General features: G+C 40.1%; 3 protein-coding genes across 3 annotated transcripts; 1 reads left to right on the forward strand and 2 right to left on the reverse strand.

Moving 5' to 3' along the window:
- Nucleotides 1-1,236: 1,236 nt before the first annotated feature.
- Nucleotides 1,237-4,120, reverse strand: LOC140953221 (uncharacterized). The gene is made up of 2 exons (XM_073402721.1): nt 4,031-4,120; nt 1,237-3,680 (listed from the first exon to the last, which is right to left on the reverse strand). Exons 1-2 carry the CDS (start codon nt 4,118-4,120, stop codon nt 1,806-1,808), a joined length of 1,965 nt encoding a protein of 654 aa, XP_073258822.1. The 3' UTR covers nt 1,237-1,805.
- A 3,494-nt stretch (nt 4,121-7,614) lies between these two features.
- On the reverse strand, nt 7,615-12,318 carry LOC140953222 (uncharacterized). Its single transcript, XM_073402722.1, has 3 exons — nt 10,102-12,318; nt 8,799-9,975; nt 7,615-7,916 (listed from the first exon to the last, which is right to left on the reverse strand). Exons 1-3 carry the CDS (start codon nt 12,289-12,291, stop codon nt 7,615-7,617), a joined length of 3,669 nt encoding a protein of 1,222 aa, XP_073258823.1. The 5' UTR covers nt 12,292-12,318.
- A 3,200-nt stretch (nt 12,319-15,518) lies between these two features.
- Nucleotides 15,519-17,769, forward strand: LOC140953223 (uncharacterized). The gene is made up of 2 exons (XM_073402723.1): nt 15,519-16,171; nt 16,563-17,769. Exons 1-2 carry the CDS (start codon nt 15,588-15,590, stop codon nt 17,767-17,769), a joined length of 1,791 nt encoding a protein of 596 aa, XP_073258824.1. The 5' UTR covers nt 15,519-15,587.
- Nucleotides 17,770-27,222: the final 9,453 nt, after the last annotated feature.

The raw sequence follows: 27,222 nt of genomic DNA on the forward strand, positions 1-27,222 counted from the left end.
TGTACCGGTTACCCCTCCGGCAGTAAAGTTTTGAAAGTTGACTGCCTCCTAGTACACAAGTTTCACTCCCTTGGCTTTTTGCTGCTGTTTTTTGCTCATTGTTTCTACTCTTAAACAAATGAGCGTATAATTTGGAAACTGCTGGAAATATTTTTTTTAAACAATTTGTGATTGGTTTCGAATGGGTCTTTTTGGCGGAAATTTCGTGTTTTTAAGTAAGAGCCTCATATGATCTCTTATTATCCAGACTGTTATCTCCAGCGGCTTATCAAATTTTAAGGTTATTAAGTTTCCAGTGATCTTGAAACTCAAAGGTCATAAAAGAAAGGTTAATTTCGAGAATATAAATTATTTTTTGCTATGGTTGTCTAGCCTTGACCGAGTTGGCCCGGCTAGGCGAGCCAAAGTGTTTGCATGTAGAAAAGTTTGCTTGGCTAGGTGAGTCACCCTTCTATTCACGTTCCATCTGAATTGTAAATATCATCCCAGGGGATTAATTAATGATATGCAAATAGGTATGTATAATAGGAAACACTGGCGCGCACGTTGTCCGTCACGAAGGTGATTGGCGACCCACCCGCCCTCCCCAGCGAGTAAGTCGGGTTCCAGATTACCTAGTATATTCAATTCAGTCTGTCTTGGGCTTGTTCCCGGTCAGATTGATTCCCCATACCTTATTAGAAAGTCATTAATAACAATACCCAGGGATGAATATTATACTAGCCGCCAGAGCAAACTTAGTACTGTTTCTTATGTAAACGGTTCGCCAAGTTTGGTCTTGTAAGGGGGAAATGTAGGAAAAGTTGGCTCTCGCCTAGAGTAGCTGAGGTGAACAGGTGACCTTTCTACCTGGGACCAGGTTTCTCCATATAAATGGGGCCAAAAAGGACTCTTTAAAGTAAAGGAAGAGAAATTAAATTCAGGAATGACGAATTCCGTAAGTGAGTAACTGAGTAAGTATCTACCATTTATTACATTAATAAGTAAATTAATTATTGAATTAAGATTCAGCGATAGCACTTCTGTTCCAATGTATTTTATATAAGTTTTTTATCTACCATTCTCAATAGCATTACAACTTGGAAGTATATTTCATTGATTTCTGTACATTTCAACGAAAATGTCAATTGTTAATAAACCTTCTTCGTAGTCAAAATACCATGAATGTATAAATACTCTCCATAAAAATGTTATTCTTTGGCATCAAGTGTCGATAACTTCACAGTACTTCGGGCATGCATTTTGTGAAAAGGAATCATGCTACAGCAAAAGAAAACGAGCTCACACATAATGGGCCACTCGGCTCAGTCGCATACATGCAAACGTGACCTACTTTCCTGATCCTTGTATTTACAATGATTATTTAAGTAATTGGATGAGCGCGTTTTACTACGTGTAGTACTCCCAGACCTCATGCGAGAGAGAGGGTGGGGAGTATGTAAGGGTTTTCTAAGACGTCGAGGCCAAGCTCTTTCTATATACATTATACAGTGGAACCTCGATATAACTAAGGCCCAAAGGACTGGCAAAATTTGTTCGCTATAACGAGGCTTTGTTATATCTTGGTTCTTTTTCATATATTTTACTATTACTGGGGCAAAGAAGATTGTTCGTTACATCTAGGACTTCGTTGTATAGAGGCTCGTTACATCGAGGTTCTACTGTACAAGAATGTAACGCACGTATTTATCCCAGTCTTTTCATTTCGTTGTACACGAACAAAGAAGCCAAAAAAACAATAGGCGGTGAGAAGTAGGAAGTAGACTACTGTCGATTCAGTCAAAAGAAAAACGTAAAAACCAAATTCAGTAACAACAAAATTCTCGTGCCAAATCTCTAAGCCCCACGGTCCTGTCACACAGGGCTTTTTTCAGGACATTGTAGGTGGCATCTTTGCCGAAATTTTGTTTCCAAGCTAACAACATAGCGTATGCTTTTTCGGATATTTGTTCCTTGTCGTTATCAAATTCATCCAACTGTGCTTCATGGAAGTTTAACCGCCGCCCAAGCTTTCTCCAATCTCTACGGCCGATTTTGTTTGATAGACGCTCTAGATCACTTTCCGATGGACTACCTTCCATCACTGCACTAGACTGACGAGTAAGTTCTGACAAGTCCGACCGATCCGTACCCTTAGAGGGCGTTCTTAAGTGCAATTTACACAATGGCTCTTGGGGTTTTCTAAAAAACTCCACTCGTGCTATGTTTTTGCCATCACGAAAACAAACCTCCAACTCAGCATCGTCTGGATCGCTCTCTAAAACCCTAAGGTACATTTCCTCCATGTCACTCTTTATATAAGGGTATATCCCTCCTGATACAGACACGGATGCCTCGTCGTACCCAGGTGTCATATCTTTCTTTGAGTTGTTGCAAATAGGCATTATGCCTTGGTTTTCAAGTTTCTTTACCACCTCCCCTTTAATTTGTGCAGGGCAACAAATCAGACACAAAATATTTATAAGATCCGGACGAAAGTAAGCAAAGAAGACTGTTAGTCTGGGCTGACCAAAAATGCGGCTGTTAAGGAAATTTATAATTCTTTGTACATAAAACCTGGAGTGTTCATCTCTCCTCTCAATATATGTTGAATATCCAGAGAACCGTTTCACATGGAACCTTACGAACTTTCCATCCAGACTTGGTGGGTTCACAAGATCATCAGTGATATCAATCCATTCTTTTTGACCATTATCGGACTTTAGGAACAGCACTCTGACGTGACATGTTGTGGGATTCAGATTCATGTCTTCTTGCTCTCGAAGAGAAATTGGCAGCTGAATAGTGACAGGTTTCAAGAACTGAACAGCTTCGACGCATTTAATTCGCAATACAGGTCCAAGAAATTTACCATCCCCTTCAAAATCTTCATTTAGAACTTCTTGCACCTTTAACTCCACCGAAAGCTTTGAATTAGGAGCAACAGCATTTTCAGGGATAGAAATTATCACGCCCGGGAAGTCAGGATGGCTTAACGGGCCGCCAGAAGATGTGATGGTGTAAGTTGGGGAAGCCTTGAGACGACTAACTACTGCGTATGTTGAGCACTCAGATATATCAGCTTGAGCAACGGGAAAGAGAAAGTCCGGAATTTTCATGTGGGAAGGGTGATTGTCTTCGAAGTCTTGACGACAACGTATGCTCCTTGTTCCATCCATGTCTCCCCAATTATTCGTCTCCTTGTCAATCAGCTTTTTTATCACTAGCTCGTAGCCCTGTAGGTCTGTTGCGCTGTGGGATAGCGACAGTTTCACTTTGGTGTTAAATTTTAGATATGGGCCATTCATAAAGGATAGTTCAATAACATTGCTAGTGATGGCTTCATGCTCCTGCAACGTGGGTGAACAGACACTGTATTTGCATCTGCGGACCACTATTGACGTGCGCTCAGATACAGCATCAGGAGGGAGCATCAGGTGAATACCCCACGGTTTGAAGTCCCAGCTGGTACCTTCACTTGTTACCATTGCTCCAGATTCTACTTCAAAAAATATTTCCCCTTCTACATCATCTTCAGCTCCAGGTCCTTCATCAGACTTCTCATCCGCCTCTTTTTTCGATCCTCCACGGTATCTTGCACCCATGGCCTCCTCACTTGCCAACTCAGCCACCTTCTCATGTACTTTAGCAACTTCTTCTGACTCTTCTGTTAGCACTCCTCGTGATTCTACTTTAGTGCCCTGAGCAGATACAAAAAACAAATTGTTACGTGTTCTATGTTGTTTATAGCCTGCGGACACAGACGTATTTCCGGTCGTCGCTTCTCTCCAATCGAGTGGAGAAAAGCGACGACCGGAAATACGCCTGTGTCCGTAGGTTATGTTGTTTAAGGTGTTGCAGAACAAACACCTATAATAAACCTGTTGACTTCCACACTGCAATCACCTTCTTTCTGGCTATCTTTCTTTGTTTCTAAACCAATTTATCGGTTCGAATTTGTTAACACTTGGCCCGCCAATCCGGTTTCAAAAATTTGATGGTGTTTCCCGCCAAGGCCGCCACAGGCAGACAGCCCAGGAACAGCCCTAACAGTGGGTGGGTAGCCTTTGGCTGTAGGCAAAAGCAGTGAGGTAGGGAGAGGGTCTTTTGAAACCACTACTTCAATGTCGGGCTTAAGCATTGTTTACTTGAGGCTTTGACTGGGAAATAATTTGTTTCCTTTTGCCCCACCTAGCTCAATCAGCCTTCTGCTGACAACTATCATGATAATTGCAAAGGTCAGGCGGATGAGCAAAAAGCGACTGAGTCTAAGTTTGAGTGAGGCGGGTGAACTATTGGTAATTCATATCCATAAATCATTTACATAAATTCAGTTGGATTTAGTTAAATTAAGCTTCTTAAGAAAGATGCTTAATTACAACGTTAGTGTTACTTACTAGTTATTGCTATCGCTAAGTGCCAACGAGTAAAGATTTTACGCGCTATTCAATTTGTTGAGAAATCAGTGAAAAATGTCATGAATTACCGCAATTTACGAAAAATAGTTTGAACTCAATTCGATTGCATAAGCGAAAATTGCCTTGACATTAGTGAACTAAACTGTTCTAACGCATAAAGATGTTTAAATCCCTACTTTACATAGCATACTTTCGAGATATTAAAATTCGTGTTTTTGTCCGAAGTTGCCCACAGATCATTTGGCGTAAAATTTAGTGGTCTTATAAAGTCTATAAGCAAACTTACAACCCTCGAAAAAATCATATTAAAATCTGCGAATATTCAACGTACAGATCTATATTTGGTATCTAATTTAAAGCTAAAAAAATTTATGGAGCCCGGATGAAGCCTTCCGAATTATTTTTGCTTCAAAGACACAATAAATTTTGCGGCGCTATTATTTTTCTTAGCGGCGGGCAATTAAAAATTCTAGCGGACCAATCCGACAGGCATACCCGTATGATGCATATGCAGGGTTTTAAATACTGCAGCAAGGCTTGTTTGTTGCGCTCCGCGCTTCAGCCATATTACACCACTGATGTATGAGCTACATTGGCTTCCGTTAAAGCAGCGCTTTCATTTTAAGATTTTGTTATTTGCATTCAAGGCTATCCATGGTATAGCCCCTACATACATTCAGAACTTAGTCTCTTTGAAATCGCAAGGCACATATAACCTTAGATCGTCAGGTGGGATTTTGCAAGCATCGTCAACATTTAGAACTAAGGTCACACTAGGCGATAGGTCCTTCCAGGTGGCTTCGCCCAGGTTATGGAATGCTCTACCGCGTGAGCTTTACGATATTCCAAACTTGCACACTTTTAAGGGCAATCTTAAGACTTACCTTTTTAAGTTTGCTTATGGTTGAATGAATTTTAATTATTACATATCGATATTTTAGATTTTTATGGTAAAAGTGTATATATTCTTATTGTTTTGCTTACTGTAAATAGGTTTGTAGTTTTTTTCATGCTTTTATTACTGATGTAATGCGCATTTGATCATTTTTATGAATACCTGCGCAATATAAGTAATTAAATTATCATTATTATTATCATTGTTATTATTATTACCATTATTATTCTCTGTTCTGCATTACGTCATAAAAGTTACCTTACATTACTATATAAGGAGGATTCGAGATTTTTTCTGCTTTGGAACTTTCGCGCACGGCTCTATTAGGCTGCCGCATCACAGCCTCGCGTCTTCGCGAGGCTAGGCTGCTCGTTTGCATTGAGTAATTTGACAAATCATCACTGGAACTAATAAGTACTTTGCTCGATTTGCAATAACTTTCTGAGCTTTTTCCGATTCTGAAATACAGAATACCAGAATAAGGTACTTCGAGAAAACCTCACACCACACAGCATTCATTTCACACACAATCTCACGTCCATGGTTAAATCGGGAGCATACTTAACCACGATGGCGACGGCAGCGAAAAGTTTGATCTCATACACAGACTGGCTCTTGTCGACGAAGCCAAAGAATCCGATTTGTGCACGTGGTCGCCTGATACTAAGAGCGCATGCTTAAGATAAATTTTCAAAGCGTCAGCCATGTTAAACGACGAATAATTGGATAGAGCCGCGAAGTTTTTTGTATTATCAAATTCAAAGGGACAATTAGTTTCAAAATATGTAACACTGAAGATAACGGATGTACCGCCGAAACATGTCTGGAAAATTAAAGAAAGTTGTTGTGTTTATGCGACAATTAGTTTAAATTTAATCATTCAAAGCTCATAGCTCAAGGCTCAAAGCATTATGGGACAATTTTTTGGCCATATCCTCTTAATACCTAGCCTCCCACGCAGACGTTCTTAGGGGTTCGTCACGCGTTCCTGCCCCACTAGCCTCTGCTGAACAAAAACTTAAGTTCCTTTCCCATCGTTCGCAAGCACCAGCAGGAGATCACATGCAGATTATCGGAGATCCAATCGGCGCTGTTGAAGTCAAAATGTTGACAAGCCAAACACATACGTACAAGCTCGGTAGAGTGTGATACAGGACCAAAGATTTTTGCTCCGGACAGAAATATAATGTAGGAGTTAAGCGTTGGCTTTTTGTGTATTTCTCTCTTTAAAGACTGGATTAGATGTCATTTGCTCATATTCAAAGTTGTTCTTTGGGTGATGCAACGGCGCAAGGGCACCCAACGACTGTTTTCTGTAAAACATCTCTTCGAAGAAGAAAATATTGACGAGAATTTTCTATTACTTGAGAACGGCTAAATGTTTCTAGATTTCCGTCCCATTCAATTACAATTTTCGAAATCTATCTCATAAATTTCCTACGATTTTCTGAAGGTTTAAATTTTCACATTTCACCCCCAGGTTAGGCTATTTTTTTGTAGAATAAAAGGAAACTTAAAATTTTCGGATTCAAAAATAGGATGGAGAGAGGAATCAGGAAGGAGGAATACAATAAATTGCATCTAAAATTTTCGGGAAAATAATACTGAAGCCCTTGTAATTTCGAAAAGACTCAAGTTCCCCTAGGATGACCGAACAGGTACAAATTTTATAGCGCCGCTTAGAATACCTTTCTAGACATCTAAAAGCACTCTGGATAGTCTAAAAAGTGTTTTCAATGTATTTAGGAGGAAACCGTCGTTGGGTGCCCCTGACGGCGGGGTTGTACGTTGTAACTGAACAAAAGACAGACTTTTTTCACACTTTATTGCTTTGTAGTAAAGCCGACTTCCGTTCAGCAAATTTAACCTCCGAGGTAATATTTTTCAAGGAGATCGTGAGGGTAGCCTCTACGAAGGTGTGTGAGTTAACCGAGTAGTTTGTTCTAAAACTGTAAGGTCTTCACCTTTCATGAGACCTTTCTGATCTTTTCTGGAGCTAAGTCAAGCGAGAAATTCTCAACGTCCAAAGTGCACTTCCCAGATCTGGAAGTGTGCTGTGATTTTTCCTCTCGTTTCAGCAGACGTTAGGGGGGCAGGAACGCGTGACGAACCCCTAAAAACGTCTCCATGGGAGGCTACATAACACTGAGAGAAACTTTTAGGATAGGATAAAATGGGTTTTACAATCTATATAATTTAAACAGAAACTACTTATTCAGCGGAAAAATTGTCCTTTTTAACAAAACTGAGGACTTTGCAAACTGTGAATTCCACACGCAATTGGGCGCGCAGATGCAGGATCACTCCTTGAATTGAATTTTCTTACTGGACCATATCTCGCCTTCGGCTTCGTCGAAAAGAGATCTGGGTAAGAGATAACGAAAAGTCAACACCCAAGTAAGTGTACAAATAAGCAACGTCAGTGTGATCAAGATCCAGCTTCCTTACCATAATGGCGAGGGCGCGATCCTGATACTCCTTTGCACGCTCAAAGTCACCTAATCGCAGGTATGTAAGACCCAAGTCTGAGCAAGCAGTTGCTACATCAATGTGGTCAGGACCCAGCCTCTTTAGCAAAATGACGAGGGCACGTTCCTGATACTCCTTTGCCTGCTCGATGTCACCTAATCGCAGGTGTATATTACCCAATTGAGAGTAAATAGTTGAAATGTCAGGGTGGTCAGGACCCAGCTTCTTTAGCAAAATAACGAGGGCACGTTCCTGATCCTCCTTTGCTTGCTCGATGTCATGTAATCGCAGGTGTATGACACCCAATTGAGAGTAAGCAGCTGCTACGTCAGTGTGGACAGGACCCAGCTTGTATAGCCAAATGACGAGGGCACGTTCCTGATACTCCTTTGCCCGCTCGATGTCACCTAATCGTAGGTGTATAAGACCCATTTGATAGTAAATAGTTGCCACGTTATGGTGGATAGGACCCAGCTTGTTTAGCCTGATGGCGAGGGCACGTTCCTGATACTCCTTTGCCCGCTCGATGTCACCTGATCGCAGGTGTATAACACCCAATTCAGAGTAAGCAGTTGCTACGTCAGTGTGGTCAGGATCCAGCCTGTTCAGCCAAATGGCGAGGGCACGTTCCTGATACTCCTTTGCTTGCTCGATGTCATGTAATCGCAGGTGTATAACACCCAATTCAGAGTAAATAGTTGCAACGTCAGTGTGGTCAGGACCTAGCTTCTTTAGAAAAATGACGAGGGCACGTTCCTGATACTCCTTTGCTTGCTCGATGTCACCTAATCGCAGTTGTATAACACCCAATTCAGAGTAAATAGTTGCAACGTCAGTGTGGTCAGGACCCAGCTTCTTTAGCAAAATGACGAGGGCACGTTCCTGATACTCCTTTGCTTGCTCGATGTCATGTAATCGCAGGTGTATAACACCCAATTCAGAGTAAATAGTTGTAACGTCAGTGTGGTCAGGACCCAGCTTCTTTAGAAAAATGACGAGGGCACGTTGCTGACACTTCTTTGCCCGCTCGATATCACCTAATCGCAGTTGTATAACACCCAATTCAGAGTAAATAGTTGCAACGTCAGTGTGGTCAGGACCCAGCTTCTTTAGCAAAATGACGAGGGCACGTTCCTGATACTCCTTTGCTTGCTCGATGTCACCTAATCGCAGGTGTATAACACCCAATTGATAGTAAATAGTTGCAACATCAGTGTGGTCAGGACCTAGCTTCTTTCGCAAACTGACAAGGGCACGTTCCTGATACTCCTTTGCTTGCTCGATGTCATCTAATCGCAGGTGTATAACACCCAATTCGGAGTAAATAGTTGCAACGTCAGTGTGGTCAGGACCCAGCTTCTTTAGCAAAATGACGAGGGCACGTTCCTGATACTCCTTTGCTTGCTCGATGTCACCTAATCGCAGGTGTATAACACCCATTTCAGAGTAAATAGTTGCAACGTCAGTGTGGTCAGGACCCAGCTTCTTTAGCAAAATGACGAGGGCACGTTCCTGATACTCCTTTGCTTGCTCGATGTCACCTAATCGCAGTTGTATAACACCCAATTCAGAGTAAATAGTTGCAACGTCAGTGTGGTCAGGACCCAGCTTCTTTAGCAAAATGACGAGGACACGTTCCTGATACTCCTTTGCTTGCTCGATGTCATCTAATCGCAAATGTATAACACCCAATTCAGAGTAAGCAGTTGCTACGTCAGTGTGGTCAGGATCCAGGCTGTTTAGCCAAATGGCGAGGGCACGTTCCTGATACTCCTTTGCACGCTCGATGTCACCTAATCGCAGGTGTATAACACCCAATTCAGAGTAAGCAGTTGCTACGTCAGTGTGGTTAGGACCCAGCCTGTTTAGCCAAATGGCGAGGGCACGTTCCTGATACTCCTTTGCTTGTTTGATATCACCTAATCGCAGGTGTATAACAACCAATTCAGAGTAAATAGTTGCCACGTTATGGTGGTCAGGACCCAGCTTGTTTAGCCTAATGGCGAGGGCACGTTCCTGATACTCCTTTGCTTGCTCGATGTCACCTAATCGCAGGTGTATAACACCTAATTGATAGTAAATAGTTGCAACGTCAATGTGGTCAGGACCCAGCTTCTTTAGCAAAATGACGAGGGCACGTTCCTGATACTCCTTTGCTTGCTCGATGTCACCTAATCGCAGGTGTATAACACCCAATTCAGAGTAAGCAGTTGCCTCGTCAGTGTGGTCAGGATCCAGCCTGTTTAGCCAAATGGCGAGGGCACGTTCCTGATACTCCTTTGCTTGCTTGATATTACCTAATCGCAGGTGTGTAACACCCAATTCAGAGTAAATAGTTGCAATGTCCGTGTGGTCAGGACCCAGCTTCTTTAGAAAAATGACGAGGGCACGTTCCTGATACTTTCTTGCCTGCTCGATGTCACCCAATCGCAGGTGTATATCACCCAAGTGAGTGTAGATGATTGCAACATCAGTATGATCAGGGCTGAAATGTTTTAAATGCATGCTAAGTGCATTTTCATAGTACTTTTGTGCTATGCGAAACTCGCAGTTATCAGTACAAATCATGCCAAACTTTAAGTATGAATGAACATACTCTGGTACTCTTGCTTTCTCCGTGACAAAAGCTACGTTTCCATGAAGTACCGAAAACAGAGATTCAATATTTATAATAAAGGCTTTTAAATGAGGGACAACGTGCTTGATATTTAAGTGCTGTCGGTCTTTTGAAATAACGTCAAGAAAATGCTTAAATGATGTCACCACTGCATTCACTGCCTGATGAAATTTACTTCTCTCTAACTGATCCTTCACTACAGCTTTGATGGCCTCATGCACAACCCCATGTACGCGAATACAGGCTCCATCTTGGTCCTCTTCAAATAACACAAGTGAACACCTCTTGATTCTCATGCAAATCGACTCTTTATCTTCGGCTTGTTCATCCACTTTGAGAATGTAACTGTTTACAATGTCCAAGCTTAACGGTTGTGATGAACACAGAGAAAGTAAAGTGAAAGTTTGATCGATAATTTTGTCGGACAACATCGCGTTTTTTACAGCAAATGTTGTCGCTGAGGTAATGAACTTTGGGTAACTTAGTTTGCTTTCCTCACGAAATTCTTCTGTGCTGCTTTGTTGTCCTTTTTGTACTTTTTCTAAGAAGTCGACCCAGTGGAAGTTGGAAGTAGCTTTGTTCTGTCGAACCTGATTAACATAAGTTGCGGCGCTTGCTAAGGCGAGAGGTTGATAGTCCAACATTTTTGCTACCTCTTTCGCCATCTCATAGTCAGCGATTCCAGATAGTGTCTCTAACAATCTACGGCAATCGTCAACATCCATACCTTTGCTTATAGAGACATGATTAACGAAGGAGTTAGTTGAAGGGACGGACGAGACGTCCTGAGTTGTAATCAGTACCTGGCCATTTGACCACTGTTCGTTTCCGCGTTCCGGTAGATGAACATGGACCCATGACATACTAGAGACATTGTCCACTACCAGCAGCCAGGTCGTGTACAACCCGATTTTCGTTGCAACTAGCATTTTCAAGCTTGCTATTTTCTCTTCAATTTTAATATCCTTGAGGTTAAGGGTGTTGGTAACTGCATATTCAGGACACTTTAATTGCCGAGCCATTAAACCGTACGACCATAAAAGTGAATCAGGGCTTGCAGCATCTAACGTCATCACACATGGGGTAGCAGATGGAATCTCGTTTGCTTCTTCGAAGAAACCCTTAGCTACGAGACCTGCTAACTGTGATTTGCCACTTCCCGGTTTCCCAGAGATGTACAGGTAACTGAGGTTTTTTTTGTTAACCTCTTTTAACGCTTTGAGCCGTTTTGTTATTTCACTTGCCTCGCGATTGCGTTCTGTCACGTGATGTGAGGGCTTAGCAGGAAGAACGCAAAAATTGGAGACTTTATTTTTTAGCTCATCCTTAAGAATTTTTGGTCGTTGTTTTTCTTGTCGAAGTTCCATTTCAAGATCATCAACCTTCTTCGTGATGAGTCTTAACTCCTCCGTGGGAAATCTTGTCTGATTTTTGACATCATCAACTTGCTTTGTGGAGAGGCCAAGAGCTTGAAATGCACCACGAATTTTACCAATGGCATCTTGAAAGTCTCTGTCTGTAAGAAGGCCTCGTCGCATATCAGCGAATTCTTCAATTCTGAAGTTTCTTAGAATGTCTACGTTAGTCTTGACCGTTGTGCTGATACCTTTTCCGATACAATCAGAATCGAGAATAGCGTAAAACAGCATATTGCAGTCCCATTTACTTCTGTTCCCATTTAGCATGGTCTCCAGGAGACGCCTGTTTCGTACTTGGTTTAGCACGGACTCTCCGTTAAAAAAATACATCCCACTTTCAGGGTCATCTTTCCACTCTCCCAGAGTAGCCTTGTAGCGATTATCCCATTCTTGTTTGAATACAGACCGCAGACCCTCTGCTAATATATCTGTTGTTATATAGAAAATTCTGTAATAGTTCAGTTGTTCTTTATCATATTCTGGTAAAGTGGCCATATTCAGTTGGCTTTCTTTTCACGTAACTGTCACAACCTTTTGAAAAAGATGTATACTCTTCAGTTAGCGAATTTCTCGGGGGGGGGGGGGCGTTAGGTGGGGAAGGGTAGCTAAGCTTATATTTTGGCTGATTTAGCTATTATGGGGATATTGAACAACAGTCCCCCTAGGCCTCAGTATCTTAGCGCAAAACTATAGTTTGAAAATATCTTCATTCACTATCGTTCGTACTGTTTGTAGGTAACCGATATAGGACTGACGGGCGTCCCTTCAATTGGGATGCAAGGTATACAAGGATTATACTAACTTTTCGCCCTTTTGTTCGGAAAGGTGGGGGGAGAGATCGCCTTAGAGGGGACTTAAAGATGAAGTTTTGCTGCATTACTGTGAAGCCAATTTTCCTATTTGAGTTGAAACATTCAGGACTGTCTAGTATACCCAGAGGGCACTCAGAGGAAGATTGGGTAGAGGTTTGATGCCGAGGCCTCCAAAGTCTGACTCTGTTCATTTACGCTACCCTGGGTTTAAGACAAGAGACCTTATTTTATGACCCTGATTCATTTCGTTTCACGTACAGAAATTAGGAATATGTTTTTAAAAGTAAAAGCATCAATCAAAAAAATAGTATTCAAAGAAAATTCAGTATTTCTGTACGCGAGACAACTGTAGACCGCTTATTTTGCCATCAAGCTTGACACTCTTTTACTCAGAACGTATAAATAAGACATGCATATAGATTTAGCCAAGGCTAAAAGCGGCGCGTCCACTTATATAATTTTAATTACTTAAAACCAAAAGATTAAAACGAATAAACTTCAACCTATGCAAAGAAATCCAGAAATAAATTTATACTTAACTGATTACAAAAAAAGGGAAAACTGTAAATAAAAACCGATCACAGCAATAGTCTTGGAAAAAAATTCTTACTCATACATCTGGATCACTGAACCCCTCCCCAACCACACCCCTGTGAGAAGAGAACGGGTGGCCATGCTTATACAGTTTCCAGACATTTCATTCACGCGTTATCTTGACACAGTAAGCAAAAGAAAAAAACTGCACCACCTTATAAAATTAAGACCGACAATCAAAACATGAGTAAAAGTTAAATGAAACATGAACAACAACGACAATTTTAAGACAGCAAGTCAGAGTGACTCAAATGTTTCACAAAACATGTACTTGTGTTTTCTTTGCGTTTGTTGGCGCTTAAAATAGAAAAAGAAACCTCGAAAAAATTTTTCTTTCGCCGAGAGAACAGCGAAAAGGCACATATACGACATTTCCTCCATAAAACGTGTAACTTGGACGTTTCTAGAAGTTTCATGTTATAGTCGTGCAAAACAACGGCAAAGAAATGTTTTAAGAGTTTGTAGATTCTATGGCTACCCTAAGGAGCAATTAGATCTGCTCTTCCAAAGTCTAATTATCTCAGTCTTCACTTATGCTATTGAGGTGTGGGGTTGCTGTTATTACGATAAATATCTAAAGAGAATTGACAAACTCTTTGCTAGGGCTTTTAAGTCTGGATACTGTTTGAAGAAATATAGTATTTGTGATATTTTAACCACCAGAGACAGCAAATTATGGAACAAGATCACATCAAATACCACCGCACTTGATGATCTCTTACCGCCGAGACGTACTAGGCACTTACGCAGCAGGGGCCATGATTACATATTACCTGGAGTTCGTACTTCACGTTTTAAATCCACTTTTGTAAACAGATGTCTTTTTAGCATTGTTTGCCATTAGTAGCTAGTTGTATTTTTTTTTTATCTTGATTTGTTTCATATTTTATATTCATTGTAAATAAGGCACGGTTGATGCATTATTGGTTTTAATAAAGACTATTACTTTATAAAAAAAAGTGTGCAAAGTTGTTTTTTTGTAGACTTATTTTTTGGCCGTTATCGTCGCCGTCGCCGATTACATGATTCTATATTTTGTTTGAGTAAACTATAAAATAGAAAATCTATATGTTAAAACTTTAATTAACTGGAATGAAAAAGAAAAGGCTTCAGTTGCCGGTAAGTACTCTGTCGGCGAACAAATTTGGCTGCATAAAGTTCTCCCGCATGAATTCACCTGTCAAACTTTTGACCAAAGGTGGGGAGACAAGGTTACTCTTGCAGCGTGACCAAAAGCGTGATCAAGCAAAAGGCAAAGACTTAGAATTTTTTTCAAAACATTTTGTCGTCAGTCGAGCACGAGAAACGTCAATCTCGATTTTCCGCTCGAGTAGCTCCGTTTGTTGCCCCTAAAAACGCAAGGTACACGTCTAAGATTCCCTTCCCAACCCAATTGAGTGTTTCAGTTTTACCCCTATCCTCAGAGTCTGTACAGGCGGTTGGTCGTACGCTGACGTCAGAACCGAAATATTTTCCTTAGTTATGGGGTTCTCGCCGGGTTTCTCGCCCGCCGACGCTCCGCTATCAGGAGTTACACGGGACGATAATTGCCGTTGTTTTCTTTGTTTCAGTACTATCAAGAAGAGATCAGAGTGACAATGGAAAATTTCCTAAAATCTATTAACTGACTAAAATGCAGTTCGTCACTGCAAACATTTTTTTTTATTTTGAAAATGGCTGAAGACAGAAGTTCTGGAAGTTAGCCGAGTGATTATGCTTACTCACACGGCGATTGGGTAAGTCATGATACCGAATCTCATTGCTTAAAAGCACGACCAAATAGCACAATCCAGTGTTAAACTGCTTAAATGAATCAAAGTTGCATACTTACCCCCGTGAAAAGTGAAAGAGTCGGTTAAAAACAAGTTGGGAAACAGACAGCCAAGGCGCTGCAGGCGGTATCGAAAGTGAAAGCACTTGATTTTGTGGCCGATGCACAAAGGCTGGATATTTATGAAGTGATGTGATGTTTCAAGTATAAATTACCATAGCCGAGATCGATCAAATAAGCACTGACCCCGTTTAAAGTAGTCTGCTACACAGCCGTTTTTGTGTCTAGTGCGAAGCACAGACACTATGAGAAAACGCTAAAATCCTCTGGTAAGTGCTTCATTTATGGCAAATTATTACGTCATACGAATAAAGTTTAACTGAGGTTTCTCCTACGTGACACATTACATGAAGCATTCTTTACTGGGAACCAGGAGGGTAATATCATCGATAATCACTCGTAATTTCTTCGTGACCCGAAATAAACAACCATTGACAATCGGAACCAATCGAATGTGTATTAGTAGAGACGACAATAGGGTCCTTTCGATATTTTTGACCGCGCACTCCTGAGAACTAGGTAGTCGCATGTAAGCGAGGCTTAGAGGACACAAGATGGCTGACTCTGCTGCAGGCAGTTTTCACTGTAAACCGGTTCCTTGGTTAAAAGAATACTTAAAACAAAGGGGCATTCAAAGCTCAGGAAAACGTAAGGTTGAACTGGTAGAACTTTGTGAGAAAAGTGAGGAGATGAAAGTCCCAAAAATTGCTGAAGAGGAAGCACCAGTCGATCCAAGAGTTTCTATGAAAGAGCAACTGAAAACCGATGAGGGAGATCTCGCAAATCCGTTGGATAACGAAAACCGTGTTTTTTCCCAATGGACCAAAAACTTTACTGACGCACCGGACTTTAGATTCCCCGATCTTTTTAATTACCTGGTGGGTAAAGATCCCGTATACAACAGCGAAAGCCTAAAAAGTTACAAATCTTTATTGGGGTACAAATTATTTTTTGATGGACATGTGGAAGAACTTTGGTATCATCCACCTCAACCCAATAGTAATTACAGTTATTTTAAGTTTGCTGTAAAGCCAACTGAAAAATCCAAGACTGATGATGGTTCAGCAACATACAGAGGGTTTTTCATTTTAAAGAAGGATGGAAGTGTCAATTCAGCCTACTGCTTATGCAAAGGAGGGTATGTATTTTCTTCTTTGATTTCTGAAGCCTGTCTATGTGCTTGATATTCCATAAACATACGTTTGAGAATCAAAACGTTTGGTCTTTTCGGTTGTTTTTCTCTGTGACAGGTTTTGTTTTATTCAGATTCGAAGGTTTATATTTTCCTTGTAGCAGTTGTAACATGAGTAAAAAGTAGATGCCTCCTGAATTGAAGATCTAAATCAATGGATGCATTATTTTAAGTCTCAAACCTTCTGGATCACTTATGACTTCAGCACTAAGTATTAAAACAGTGGTTCAAAGTCAGAATCTGTGAGCCTAGTAACTGAACTTATTGGCTACTTTACAGTCTATCAGTGTGAACAATGTGAGATACATATTTGTCATATTGGTCCTCCTTTAAACAGGGCAGATGGAGGTTGCCGGCACATAGCTGCAGCATTGTTTGATCTAGAAGCAAATGTGAGATTCAATGATCTCCAATCATGTACATCAGGACAGTGCATGTGGAAAAAGAGAGGAAAGAGAAATGAGGGAAGTTTGCCCATTCAGGACCTTCAAACGAGTGGTAGTTACGGTGTGACATTGAAAGACCCAATTCACCCAAGAGATTTTAATCCAATTTGTATTCCCTATAATGTGACTGAACTGGAACAAGATTTTAAAGCTGGGTTGCTGGAAACATGTCCTAGCTCTTCAGCTCTGCCTTTTTTATCTTCAACTAAAGGACCCAGGCATACAGAGGAAGAAGTCAGAGCTTTCATCAGCAGTGATGTTAATGTCTGTAAAGAAGAAAGTGTTCAAAGTGTACATGTATATTCAATGAATGATTACGCCAAAGTGTTTGTTTCTGTTAATACTGAGAAAGTGATGCCTACAGTTTCTAAAGAACTTGCAGTTGAATTCCTCGAGTCTATTCCATTTAATGAAGAGCAAGCAGAAATGATCAACAAGAAAACTGTCTATCAATCCCAGTCTCAATTTTGGTTTGATCAAAGGGCAGGAAGAATTACAGCTTCCTCATTTTACACTGTGTGCCACCTTAGAGAGAGCACAGACAGGAGAAACACTATTAAACATCTCATGAATTACTGTCCAATTGCTGAAGATGCCATGCCACGACAGTTGACATGGGGGCATGAAAAAGAAAAGCGAGCACTTAGTCTTTACATAAAAAAACAGAACAAAAATCATGAAAAGTTGTCAATAGAAAAAAGTGGACTCATTGTAAACACATTATGGCCCTTCTTAGGAGCCAGTCCTGATGGTATAAGGATTTGTGCTTGCTGCCAAAAGAAGTTAATTGAAGTTAAAAGCATGTATGCAAAAAGAAATCTCCCTCCACATGTTGCAGCTGAGGAGAACCTCATGCTTGTGGATGGCAAGTATGAAATTAAAAAAGAAACCAAATGGAACTACCAAATCCAGGGACTGATGGGGATAACAGGGATTCATCGCTGTGATCTAGTTATATATACCCTCAAAGGAATATTGATTGTAAACGTTAAGTTTGATAGTGATTTGTGGAGTGAAATGCTCCAAAAGCTGAGAAACTTCTTCGTGGAGTATATAGTTCAGGAACTATTCCACCATGACATACTTAAGTCATTATAGAGTGACTGCCGTTAGATGCTGATTGTAAAAGTGAAGGTGCTTAAAATTAATAGTGTTTTTTGTCTGTGCTGGATTAGATACCACATAATTTTATTGATCTGTCTCTGGATACGTTTAATACATGTTTCATTTACCATTTACATACACTAAGTAGGTCTGCTTTTCTGCTCTCTGGACAAATGCGTCAGTCATTTGGCCAGTGGTGGTAGCAAATTACACAGAGCAGCACAAACACTTAGAATATTGTCTGCAGTGGGTAGCATTTGAAGAAGGAAGTTCCCTTGTAGAATTCTAAAGTCCTTAAGACGTCCAATAGCACGTTCAACGTGGATCCGAACACTTGCAATGGTACGGGTAGATTTTACTGCCTTTTTTGAAAGTTGCTTTCCTGTGTAAGAGGAGAAAAAAGGATTTTGAATGAAGTAAATGCCAATTCAAAAGGTACTGATAGTAAAGTACTTGCTTTTTTGGAAACCTTTTTGCCAAACAAAACCTGTACTAAATTATTGGATGGGTGGAAGTGGCAAACCACTGCCTCACACCAGCTCTTTCTGAATTTTCTGGATCCACCCCTGCTATGTAGACATGTTTGGAAGTTAGTAGAGACTACCTTTATCTTTGAGCAGTTCAACTTAACCCTATAATATAAAAAATATTCCTAAGAAACTTCTTCTGTTTAGTTAGAAAGATCCTTTTTACAAGCAACAAGTAATGGATGCTGTTATATCTGGTTTTTTTTTTTGGTTTTTTTTTTACTTTGTCCAGGGAGACCTTCTCTTTTATCTTAGCATACCCTCTTCCACCCCTACCCCATTAGCTCCCTTTATTGGAAAGGTACCTTTGCAAAGTGGTGGGATATTAAGTGCAACTTTCTTTCTTGTAAGCAGATCTCTGATGTTGAACCCCTTGTCGGCCATAACAGAATCCCCCTCTTCAAGTTTGTCCAGTAGACCACTTCTTTCTGTGATGTATCTGTCACTGACATTTCCAGTCCATAGTTTAGAAACAAAGGAGAAGTAACCTGTTGGAGTGATTCCCACCAGTGCTTTCATGGTATTGTGCTGTTTATAGTTACTCCATGTAGCTCTCTGGGCACTAGGGGATGTTGGCTTTTGCAAAAATATCTCTGTGCAATCTATTATTATTCGAGTGCTTGGAAATTTATTAAAAGAACTTGGCAACTTTTTCTTAATTTCTTCCTTACAAGGCCATTTAAGAAGAATGTCACGAAAAACTGTAGATAAAAAGCAAATCCACGTTGTGAAAACTTTGCTAACTGATCCTTCTGATACTCCAAAGATATCTGTAAGATGTCTGCTTAAAAGCCCAAGTCTGAGTCTCACCAAAGTTAAGATAAATTCCTCCATAATGGTCAATAATCTTTGCTTTCCAGGCTTTTTTTTACTTGAATCTTTTTGATAGCTTACTTTTTTTTCTTTGTTTTTGTCCCAATACTTAAGTTTTTCTGCAAACGGCTTGAGCAAATTAAATATCATCATAAAGCAAGCAAGGCTAGGTATACCCGTAAAAAATTTGAAAGACTCGTCATCTTTCAAAACATCATCCACAAAGAGCTCTCTTTTCAATTGTTTTTTGTTTGATAACTTTGATTTAAGTTCGGCGTTCTCTCGTTTTAAAGCGTCAATTTTACTGGTTAAAACCTCTAGATCTTCGTAAGGAAAGTCCGTTTGAGTTCCTTTGTCGTTAGGAAGAAGGTGGCAATAATTGTGATCTAAAAGGGCTGCATCGTCGCTTAAGAAACAAATGTCTTTGTCTTCCTCGGTAAGGCTTCTCTTTTGAGGTTCAGGACATTTTTCATCAACAGCACGTCTCTTTCTGTCCTCCAGTCTCTTTTCACGGGAAGAAACACGACATTGGTGGGTCGAGGGATTAAAATATTTCGGTAATTCACCTGGAATAACTTCTTTTCTTCCGCAAAGCGACTTTTTGATGGATGAAGCCTCGAAGTGTGCGCTGCAAATCCGAGGGTTTTTTTGATTTTGGAATTCGGGATCACAACGTCTACAGAAGTTTTTCCATAGCCTTCTAAAATGCCCTGAAGGAAAACAGAAAAAAGATAGATCCGGACGATTCCTTGAACTGTTCGAGCAGTTTGCTACCGAACAAAAATTCACCATGACTTTTGCAAAACTTGGAGCATTTCAACTTACAGTGAAGACAGTGAATGCATTTCTATTTTTTTATTTTCCCAGCTGTCCTCTAAGCCTCGTTTACATGCAAGTACCTAGTTCTCAGGAGCGCGCGTCCAATAATTTCGAAAGGACCCTATTGCGCCGACACCATGTGCTTTCTACGACAACTCCCGACAACTGCAAGAAAACTCTTTACGATGATTTGCTTTCGTTGCTTTCTTCGACGTATGTGATACGAGTTGTCCTATCGGTGAGTTACCTTTTAGTTTCTTACTTTGTGGTGAATTTCTTAAGACGTATTTTCTCAGTATGCCAAAGCTTTCGAAGTATGTGTCAATCCGGCCGAATGAAAAAAGCTTACTAGTGATACTGTCGAAGTAAAAGGTCTTACTCAAGCAGACATAGAATCTATTCTGTTTACTTCGCCACCCATCTGTATAACTTATAATCGACGAAGCAAAGTAGTTGAAAATGTAAGTCAGTAAACTGCCATGTTATTATTGATATTAGTTTCTCATTTTGTTGTTGTTACTTCACAAGTTGGATGAAAGCTTCTAAAATTTACACAAACTGTTCGTATTTCTCATATACAGCTGTTTCGAGGAAGGTTGTCGGACGAAATGCGCACGCGACAATCCCGAAAGGTAATATGGGATATGATCAGTAAACTGTTCGAAAGGACTGAAGCTGTCGAACCTACTTTTGTTGCTTTCCTTTAGTGCTCGCAAACATATGTCAGTGGCCTCCCGTGGCATTCTTTCAAATTTCTTTGAAGAACAGTGCCTTCAAAGCCACCCACAATACCTTTCGGGATTGTCGCGTGCACTTTTCCCGACAACATTTCTCGAAATAGCTGTATACACCGTATTCACAAATGGCGGACACGCGGGAAAAAACTGGTGCTTAGTCATGAAAGCGAGGCGTTGGAGGGTAAACAAAAATTGCAAATGAAGACTTTCAGTGAACTTGCAGAGTGTTTAGCACGGATTCCACCTAAAATAACTTTGTATGGACGTCTTTTTAAATACAATGACGTGGGACGTCTTCTGCTTTTAATGTTTAGTACTGATTTGCTGTTTGCAATCAAAAGGGACGCGTATATCTTCAAGGAAACTGGATGATTTTGTAGGTTGCCGAAGCGTCAGAAGCTCGACAAGTGGGTGATGGCTGGAGAAAAGCGGCAAACATGTTGGCCCAAACTTCACGCTGAAACCGAATACGAAAAACCAAAAACGGATCGAAATCCACCAATCACAAATCATAAACAATGACCTTTTGGACCCGTTAAAAAAAACGTTTGTTTTCTAAGAGGTCCGCTAAGATGATTGACGTCTGACATTTTTTTTGACGAGAGGATCGAAATGCACCAATCATAGAAAGACAGTTTTAATTGCATGTTTCCTAAGAGGTCACCCGAATTTGCTGTTTTCTTTCTTTTACGTCCATTTTCTTTTCCTTATTTTGCGATTGGTCGATTTTGTTAGGTCGAGTGGATAATCCAATGAGGGACGATTTGGATATCGTTTGATCCGAAATTTTTCGAAGCAGCAGTGAGAAGCAGTTTGGATAACATTTGGCCGCGGCGTTTCGAGGAACGTGTTAATATATTGTTAAATCATGTTATCCCGCGTTAAACTCACAAATGCACACACTGTTCGCGGTAGGCCCACACTAAAAAATAACACAGACTGTTTTCGGAATGGGCTGGTCCGCGAACTCAAAGAAAAATAAAGGAAATTATCAAGACATTCAATGACATCAAAGACTCATGGACCCCACAGACGTAATAACAAATTGGAATATCAGGAGTGTACGTGTAAAATGGATAAGAGTTTGAACAGAGGAATGTTGAACAAGTTTGAGGGTCGCAAGATTTGTGTAGCTGGTTATTAGTGTGACAATAGTGATTTTGATTTTTGCATTGCGGGACACAGCGAGTTGCCTGTGATAAAATCTGTTCCGATGAAGGAAGACACGATTATCAACAATTGAAACCAAAAGAGACTGAGGCTTCTTTTGGAACTACTGTGATAACTGCCACAATTCTTTTTATTATTTCAATTTTGTTTAGCAGGGTGATGGTTAATGTACTTATTTTTGTATTGCGTGTTGTGTTTTTTCATCTAATTGTGTATTTTGTGACGCGGCACATGTACGATGTTGTGCGTCGGGATTTTGCATTATCAGCAAGTTTTGTGTTAGATTGTTTTGGTAGCGCGGTGACGACAAAAGAATTGTACAGAAGAAAAATTGTGTTGTGGAGGAAATAAAAGAAGTTGAATTGATATCTCGTCGTCGGAAATTTATTTATAACAAAACTTACAATTTCATTGGTTTAAATCAGGTTAGTCAATTATATTTTCGGCATAGCTTTTACTTGTTGTGCTATATCTTTCAAAACTATCGATCGATTCTAGCTCAAAAACTCTCAAAGCGGCGGTTTAAATGTTAAAGCCGTGGCTGGTTGAAATCGTCTCTTGTTTGTTTTCAAACGATTTAGGATGGATCGAATCGACTTTGGATCGATTATTATTTTATCAGCTTGTGGTATGAACGAAACATTTTTCTTCTCGATAAAGTTCACTCAACAAATTTAGAAAGATTTACTTGACTTTTCAAATGTGGAACGAACTGACTTTTTTGTGGAACGAACTAATTATTTTATGGAACGATCTGACTTGGAACGATGTCAACGATCTGACCATGGAACGAAATGAACAGTTACCGTCATACCCCTAGCAGACTACCGAAAACAGAAAACACGGAAAGTGACACTTTTTGTATGGAAGAGTATTCGGAAAGATACACCATTGTCGTCTGAAATTCATTGTTACGTTAAAAAAGGTTTACACTTACAGACCTTACATGTAAACAGGTACAGAAGTAACTGTAACAGTGTGAGGTTTTTACTTAAGGGGCAACTCCAAAAATAGTTCGTAAACGAGGGAAGTTGTATCTGTCGTCTAAGCATCAGAGCACAGACGATTTAGGTGGAATGAGATATCCAAATAGGCTTCTAAGTAAGATTTTGCCCCTCTATACATGTAATTACCCATTTTATAGTGCTTGAAACAGTTTGAATCGCCGGGTTAATTTTGGCCAGTTTAAGTTTTGTACTGATATAGAGAAGAATCCAGGACCTTCAGTTTATGTAGATGTTACAAAAACAATTAATGCTCCATACTGTCAAGGAAATGTTACAGGATTTGGGGAAAATGGTGGACAACGTTACGATGTGTCTCAATGAGTCTGTGCGCTTTAATTTACAGTAAGATAACAAAGATTACTTCAGTTGATGATATGACCCAAATAATGATTGTTGGTATTCAGTTATATTCTAGTCTGTCACTGCTTGCAAGACAATCTATGTTAATGTTAACAGAATTACCAGGAATGGTTACAGTCTTTGAGCAATTTTTCCACCTTGAATACAGTGACAGTTATACTTGTAACATCCATCACTACTGTATATGCCACTCACAGGGTACAGCATTTGAAACACTCTTGGCACTGAACTACAACTGATTCATTTTAACGGTGGCAATTATGGGCGTTGGTATCTACAGCACTGAGGCTGGGGGATATAATGTATTTGATTCTCATGCTAGAGATATGCATCATAACAGTCATAGTGAAGGGACATGTGTATTGTTGGAAATACCGTCCATGCATAAATTATTACCAATATTTTCAGACTCTACATAGGAATGAGGATTTATATGAACTTAAAGGTGTACATATTGCCACCTTTGAACCTCATCTTTTCTCAAGCAATGTTGAAAATTGTAGTATATCAAATGTTAATAGTTACCAATGTTCCTGTAAACAGTGCTTCCCTATAACAGTTTATGCAATGTGTTACTCTCTTATTAGTCCTTCTGGATACTGGACTTAAGGAACTTTATTTGCCCTTGTTAGTAACTGGAATACACTGTACAAAGTGATGGGTGTGAAAACACATCTGTCAGTATCAGTGGAGCTGAGATAAACCTTACTCTCCGGGCTGTAACCACTTATGTCCTATGTAGCAATTTGGCTCCAATCGCAAGCATGTCTGCATTGAAGATGTGCATATTTTCAAACATTGTCGTGAAATGACACTATTTTTGTTGTGGATTGGGACATACTGTATAAACTGTGTGGTTCAGCAAACAAGTGGAGTAAAGGATTTATCTTCTCTGGTAAGATATGATGACAGTTCTTTAGTTGCAATGTTAGGCATGTTCAAAGCATCGTCCCCTTAGTACGACCACGCCCAAATATACGCTCACACAGCGTCTTGTTGTTTTTAGTTCATATGTATGAAGAAACATGCTTCTTTAAGTAACTTAAAAAATTACACAAACTTTTTGTATTTCTCATTTACAACCAGTTGCCTTGAAATAAAGTTGTGTTCAATTCATTTCATCGTTACCACTGTGATGTTAAAAATAACAAATTCATAATAGTTAGCACTACTTCCAGAAAAATGTCTGCAATAATTTCAACCACACCCCAAAGCAGACCTCTACTCCTCCTTACTTTTCTATATCACCTTCAACACGTTTGTTAGTTCTAGCCATATTTCTTTGCTAGACTGTTGGAGCTTCACATTATACCCCAGCCTCCACTCCTGTACTCTATGGCGGATAAATCCTAATGGCATTCACGAAGTCTAACGCAATCCTATATAACCATAAACACATTACTCAATTACCCAGCACTAGACACATGTACGCATTGCGGACCTATTTTTAGTGTCGTCACGCAACGCTCCTCCCCAGCGTTGCGTGACGACTGTAAAAACGGCTGTGTAGCAGACCAGATTTAAAGAGCTTATGTCACACCATTTGCTATCTTTTTAAAACGCCAACTTGTCGTATCATTTTAATTCCAAAAATATTCTAAAATGGTCAGTTCCGTATTCAAGCGTTGATGTCAACGGGGTATATTAAGGCATTGAAGCCGTTTCTTCAAGTCTTTTGCAACGGATGACAAGGGTGTCATAAAGGTGGACATGGATTGAAAGTTGGGCCAACTTTTTCCTGTTTTACACATGATGCTATTTCTACATCGGGAATCACCAAAAAATATATTATTTGATTATTATGGTAAATGTCCCTGGTAAAATTTGTTTGAGATCTTCTTCATGTCTATAACGGAGCATTTTGTGTGTGGATAAAGTCTGTAAAAATGACTTCAGCATAGAATTGACCGAAACAACAATATCCTCGTGACAAAGACCCTTTCAATACAGTTGTGGATTCCTCCACAGAGGAGACCGGTTTCTGGGGCTTCTGCGGAGGAAAGACGTTGTGGATAGAAAAAGATCCAGGAGAAAAGGAGGGAGAGAAGAGATAAAGAGTCGTGAAAATCGGGAATTCGAGCAGTGCGCGGAAGTGGAATCCTCAGAAAACGAACCCCGAAAAACCGATCAAGCTATGGATGGATAAAATAATAAAAGCACTCACTACCGATATGAAAAAAACGCCCAAAAACGTCCGAAATCGATCGTCTAGCGGAGGTGGCAGCTGAAAGTCACATCTGCGGAAGCCACTACTAGTAGCACGATAGCTGCAGAGATAAAGGGTTTTTCCCTTAGTAGCCTGAGTATCAGGCGTTTCTGTCCCCTAGCCCCTTAGGGAGGCCTGATACTCAGGCTATTCTCTTAGAAAATGAAGGACGCACTTCCCATTTTTTGAAGGAAAAGCCCTGGGACTGAAAAAAGTTGTACTTCTCAGATCTATTGTTACCGCGGCTCTTGGTTAACGCAACTTTTGATTCCTCCTCCATGGCATTGTGTGTCTGCTAACCTTCACAGTGTTCTTTCCCCTCTGATTTAATTTCTTCATTCTGCTTGAGAATACTTTCGTGTGTTTGTAACTCTGCTGATCTGCGGCTGTATCTACTTGGTCATTAGTCTAGTCATTTTACGAGAAAAAAAGACCGAACCTTGAAGTAATTGCAACAGAATTTATTTTTGCCGGACGTTATTCTACTGATGCCTATAAATAACATGTCAAAAGTCTACCAAACGTTTCGAAGGATAAAATGATGAAATTACAGTTTTATGATTGAATTCTTTTTCTAAATTCAAAATGGCTGCCGCGCAATTTATTCAAAATATATGCGTAAATTTTTACAGCAAACAGCTAAAAACAATAGGCGTAATTGGAAAACAAAATGCGTGCACGTGTTTAAATGTAAAGATTTGAACAACTTTTTGATCACATCGAAGAAATTTTATTTCGAGAACTGGAAAACAACAGTTTTCCTTGAATTAGTTCTCTATCAATAAGTATATATGTGTATCAGTGACTCTAAAGACTCTCGATTGTTTGGTTTGGAAAATTCTTGCTCCGTACAACTGCTCTGGACGATTCTCTGGCCTTCAAACTAACAAAGTTCTTCGCTTCACAAGACATTTATTTAGACGAGTATTGGTAGAAACGCATTGTTGGACGTCTAGAGTGGTACTTTAGTGAAAAATGTCGTGTGAAGGTAAAGTATAGATGGTTAAAGATGTGGTTTATCGTCCGGTTAACATCACACGATGGAGTATTGTGTAATTTGCAAGGAATTATCAACCAATGGCCTCGAAACAGTGGAACTTAGGCAAAAAGGAAGCGATGGCATCAACAATGCAAGTAAACTACGTGGCGACACACTCCAAACTTTTGCAGGACAGCGTGTACATCAAAAATGCAGGCAGAAATACTGTCATGTAAAGGTTATTCGTTCCTACATAAAGAAACATACGGCTGATGAAGAAACATCCTCTAGTGCAAGTCGTACCCTGCGTTCCAGTGAACCAACATTTGATTTTGGTGAACGATGTTTATTTTGCAGCCAGCCTGCTAAACTTACGGGAAACAAAAGAGGACATCATGTTTTTCCTGTTAGAACATTAGATTTTCAAACCACATTAAACCGAATTTGTGAGGAGTGAAGAGACGGTTGGCGGGCTGAGAAAGTGCATGGCAGAATATCTTTTTCCCAAGATCTCATTGCAGCAGGTGCAATTTATCACCAAGTTTGCAGTACCAATTTTTGGACGGGGAAGCAAGTACCGCCTTCTCATCAAACTAACGGAAGCAAACGACAAAAGAAAGGCAGGCCAACTGATAAGTCTAGGCAAGAGGCATTCTTGGAGGTTGCAAAATATCTTAAGGAAAACGATGACGAGCAGTTAACTGTGAACGATCTTATGAATAAGATGGCAGAATTCAACGACCAAGAACCTTACAGCGCACGGTATATGAAAGAAAAACTTAAAGAGCATTTTGGAGAAAACATCGTTATTGCTAGTATCAATGGTAAG

Source organism: Porites lutea, chromosome 11 (genome assembly GCF_958299795.1).
Source record: "Porites lutea chromosome 11, jaPorLute2.1, whole genome shotgun sequence".
In the NCBI taxonomy this organism is placed as follows: domain Eukaryota; kingdom Metazoa; phylum Cnidaria; class Anthozoa; order Scleractinia; family Poritidae; genus Porites; species Porites lutea.

Bases quoted from the DNA above. Each gene is read 5' to 3' on its own strand.
- LOC140953222 (XM_073402722.1), bottom strand. From the start codon at position 12,291: ATGGCCACTTTACCAGAATATGATAAAGAACAACTGAACTATTACAGA. The intron at 9,976-10,101 runs GCAACTATTTAC...CACACTGACGAG, and splicing joins GTCCTGACCACACGGACATT to GCAACTGCTTACTCTGAATT. The intron at 7,917-8,798 runs GTGATATCGAGC...ACCTGCGATTAG, and splicing joins TGTTATACAACTGCGATTAG to GTGACATCGAGCAGGCAAAG.
- LOC140953223 (XM_073402723.1), top strand. From the start codon at position 15,588: ATGGCTGACTCTGCTGCAGGCAGTTTTCACTGTAAACCGGTTCCTTGG. The intron at 16,172-16,562 runs GTATGTATTTTC...TCCTTTAAACAG, and splicing joins TACTGCTTATGCAAAGGAGG to GGCAGATGGAGGTTGCCGGC.
- LOC140953221 (XM_073402721.1), bottom strand. From the start codon at position 4,120: ATGCTTAAGCCCGACATTGAAGTAGTGGTTTCAAAAGACCCTCTCCCT. The intron at 3,681-4,030 runs GTTAGGGCTGTT...GTATCTGCTCAG, and splicing joins CCAAAGGCTACCCACCCACT to GGCACTAAAGTAGAATCACG.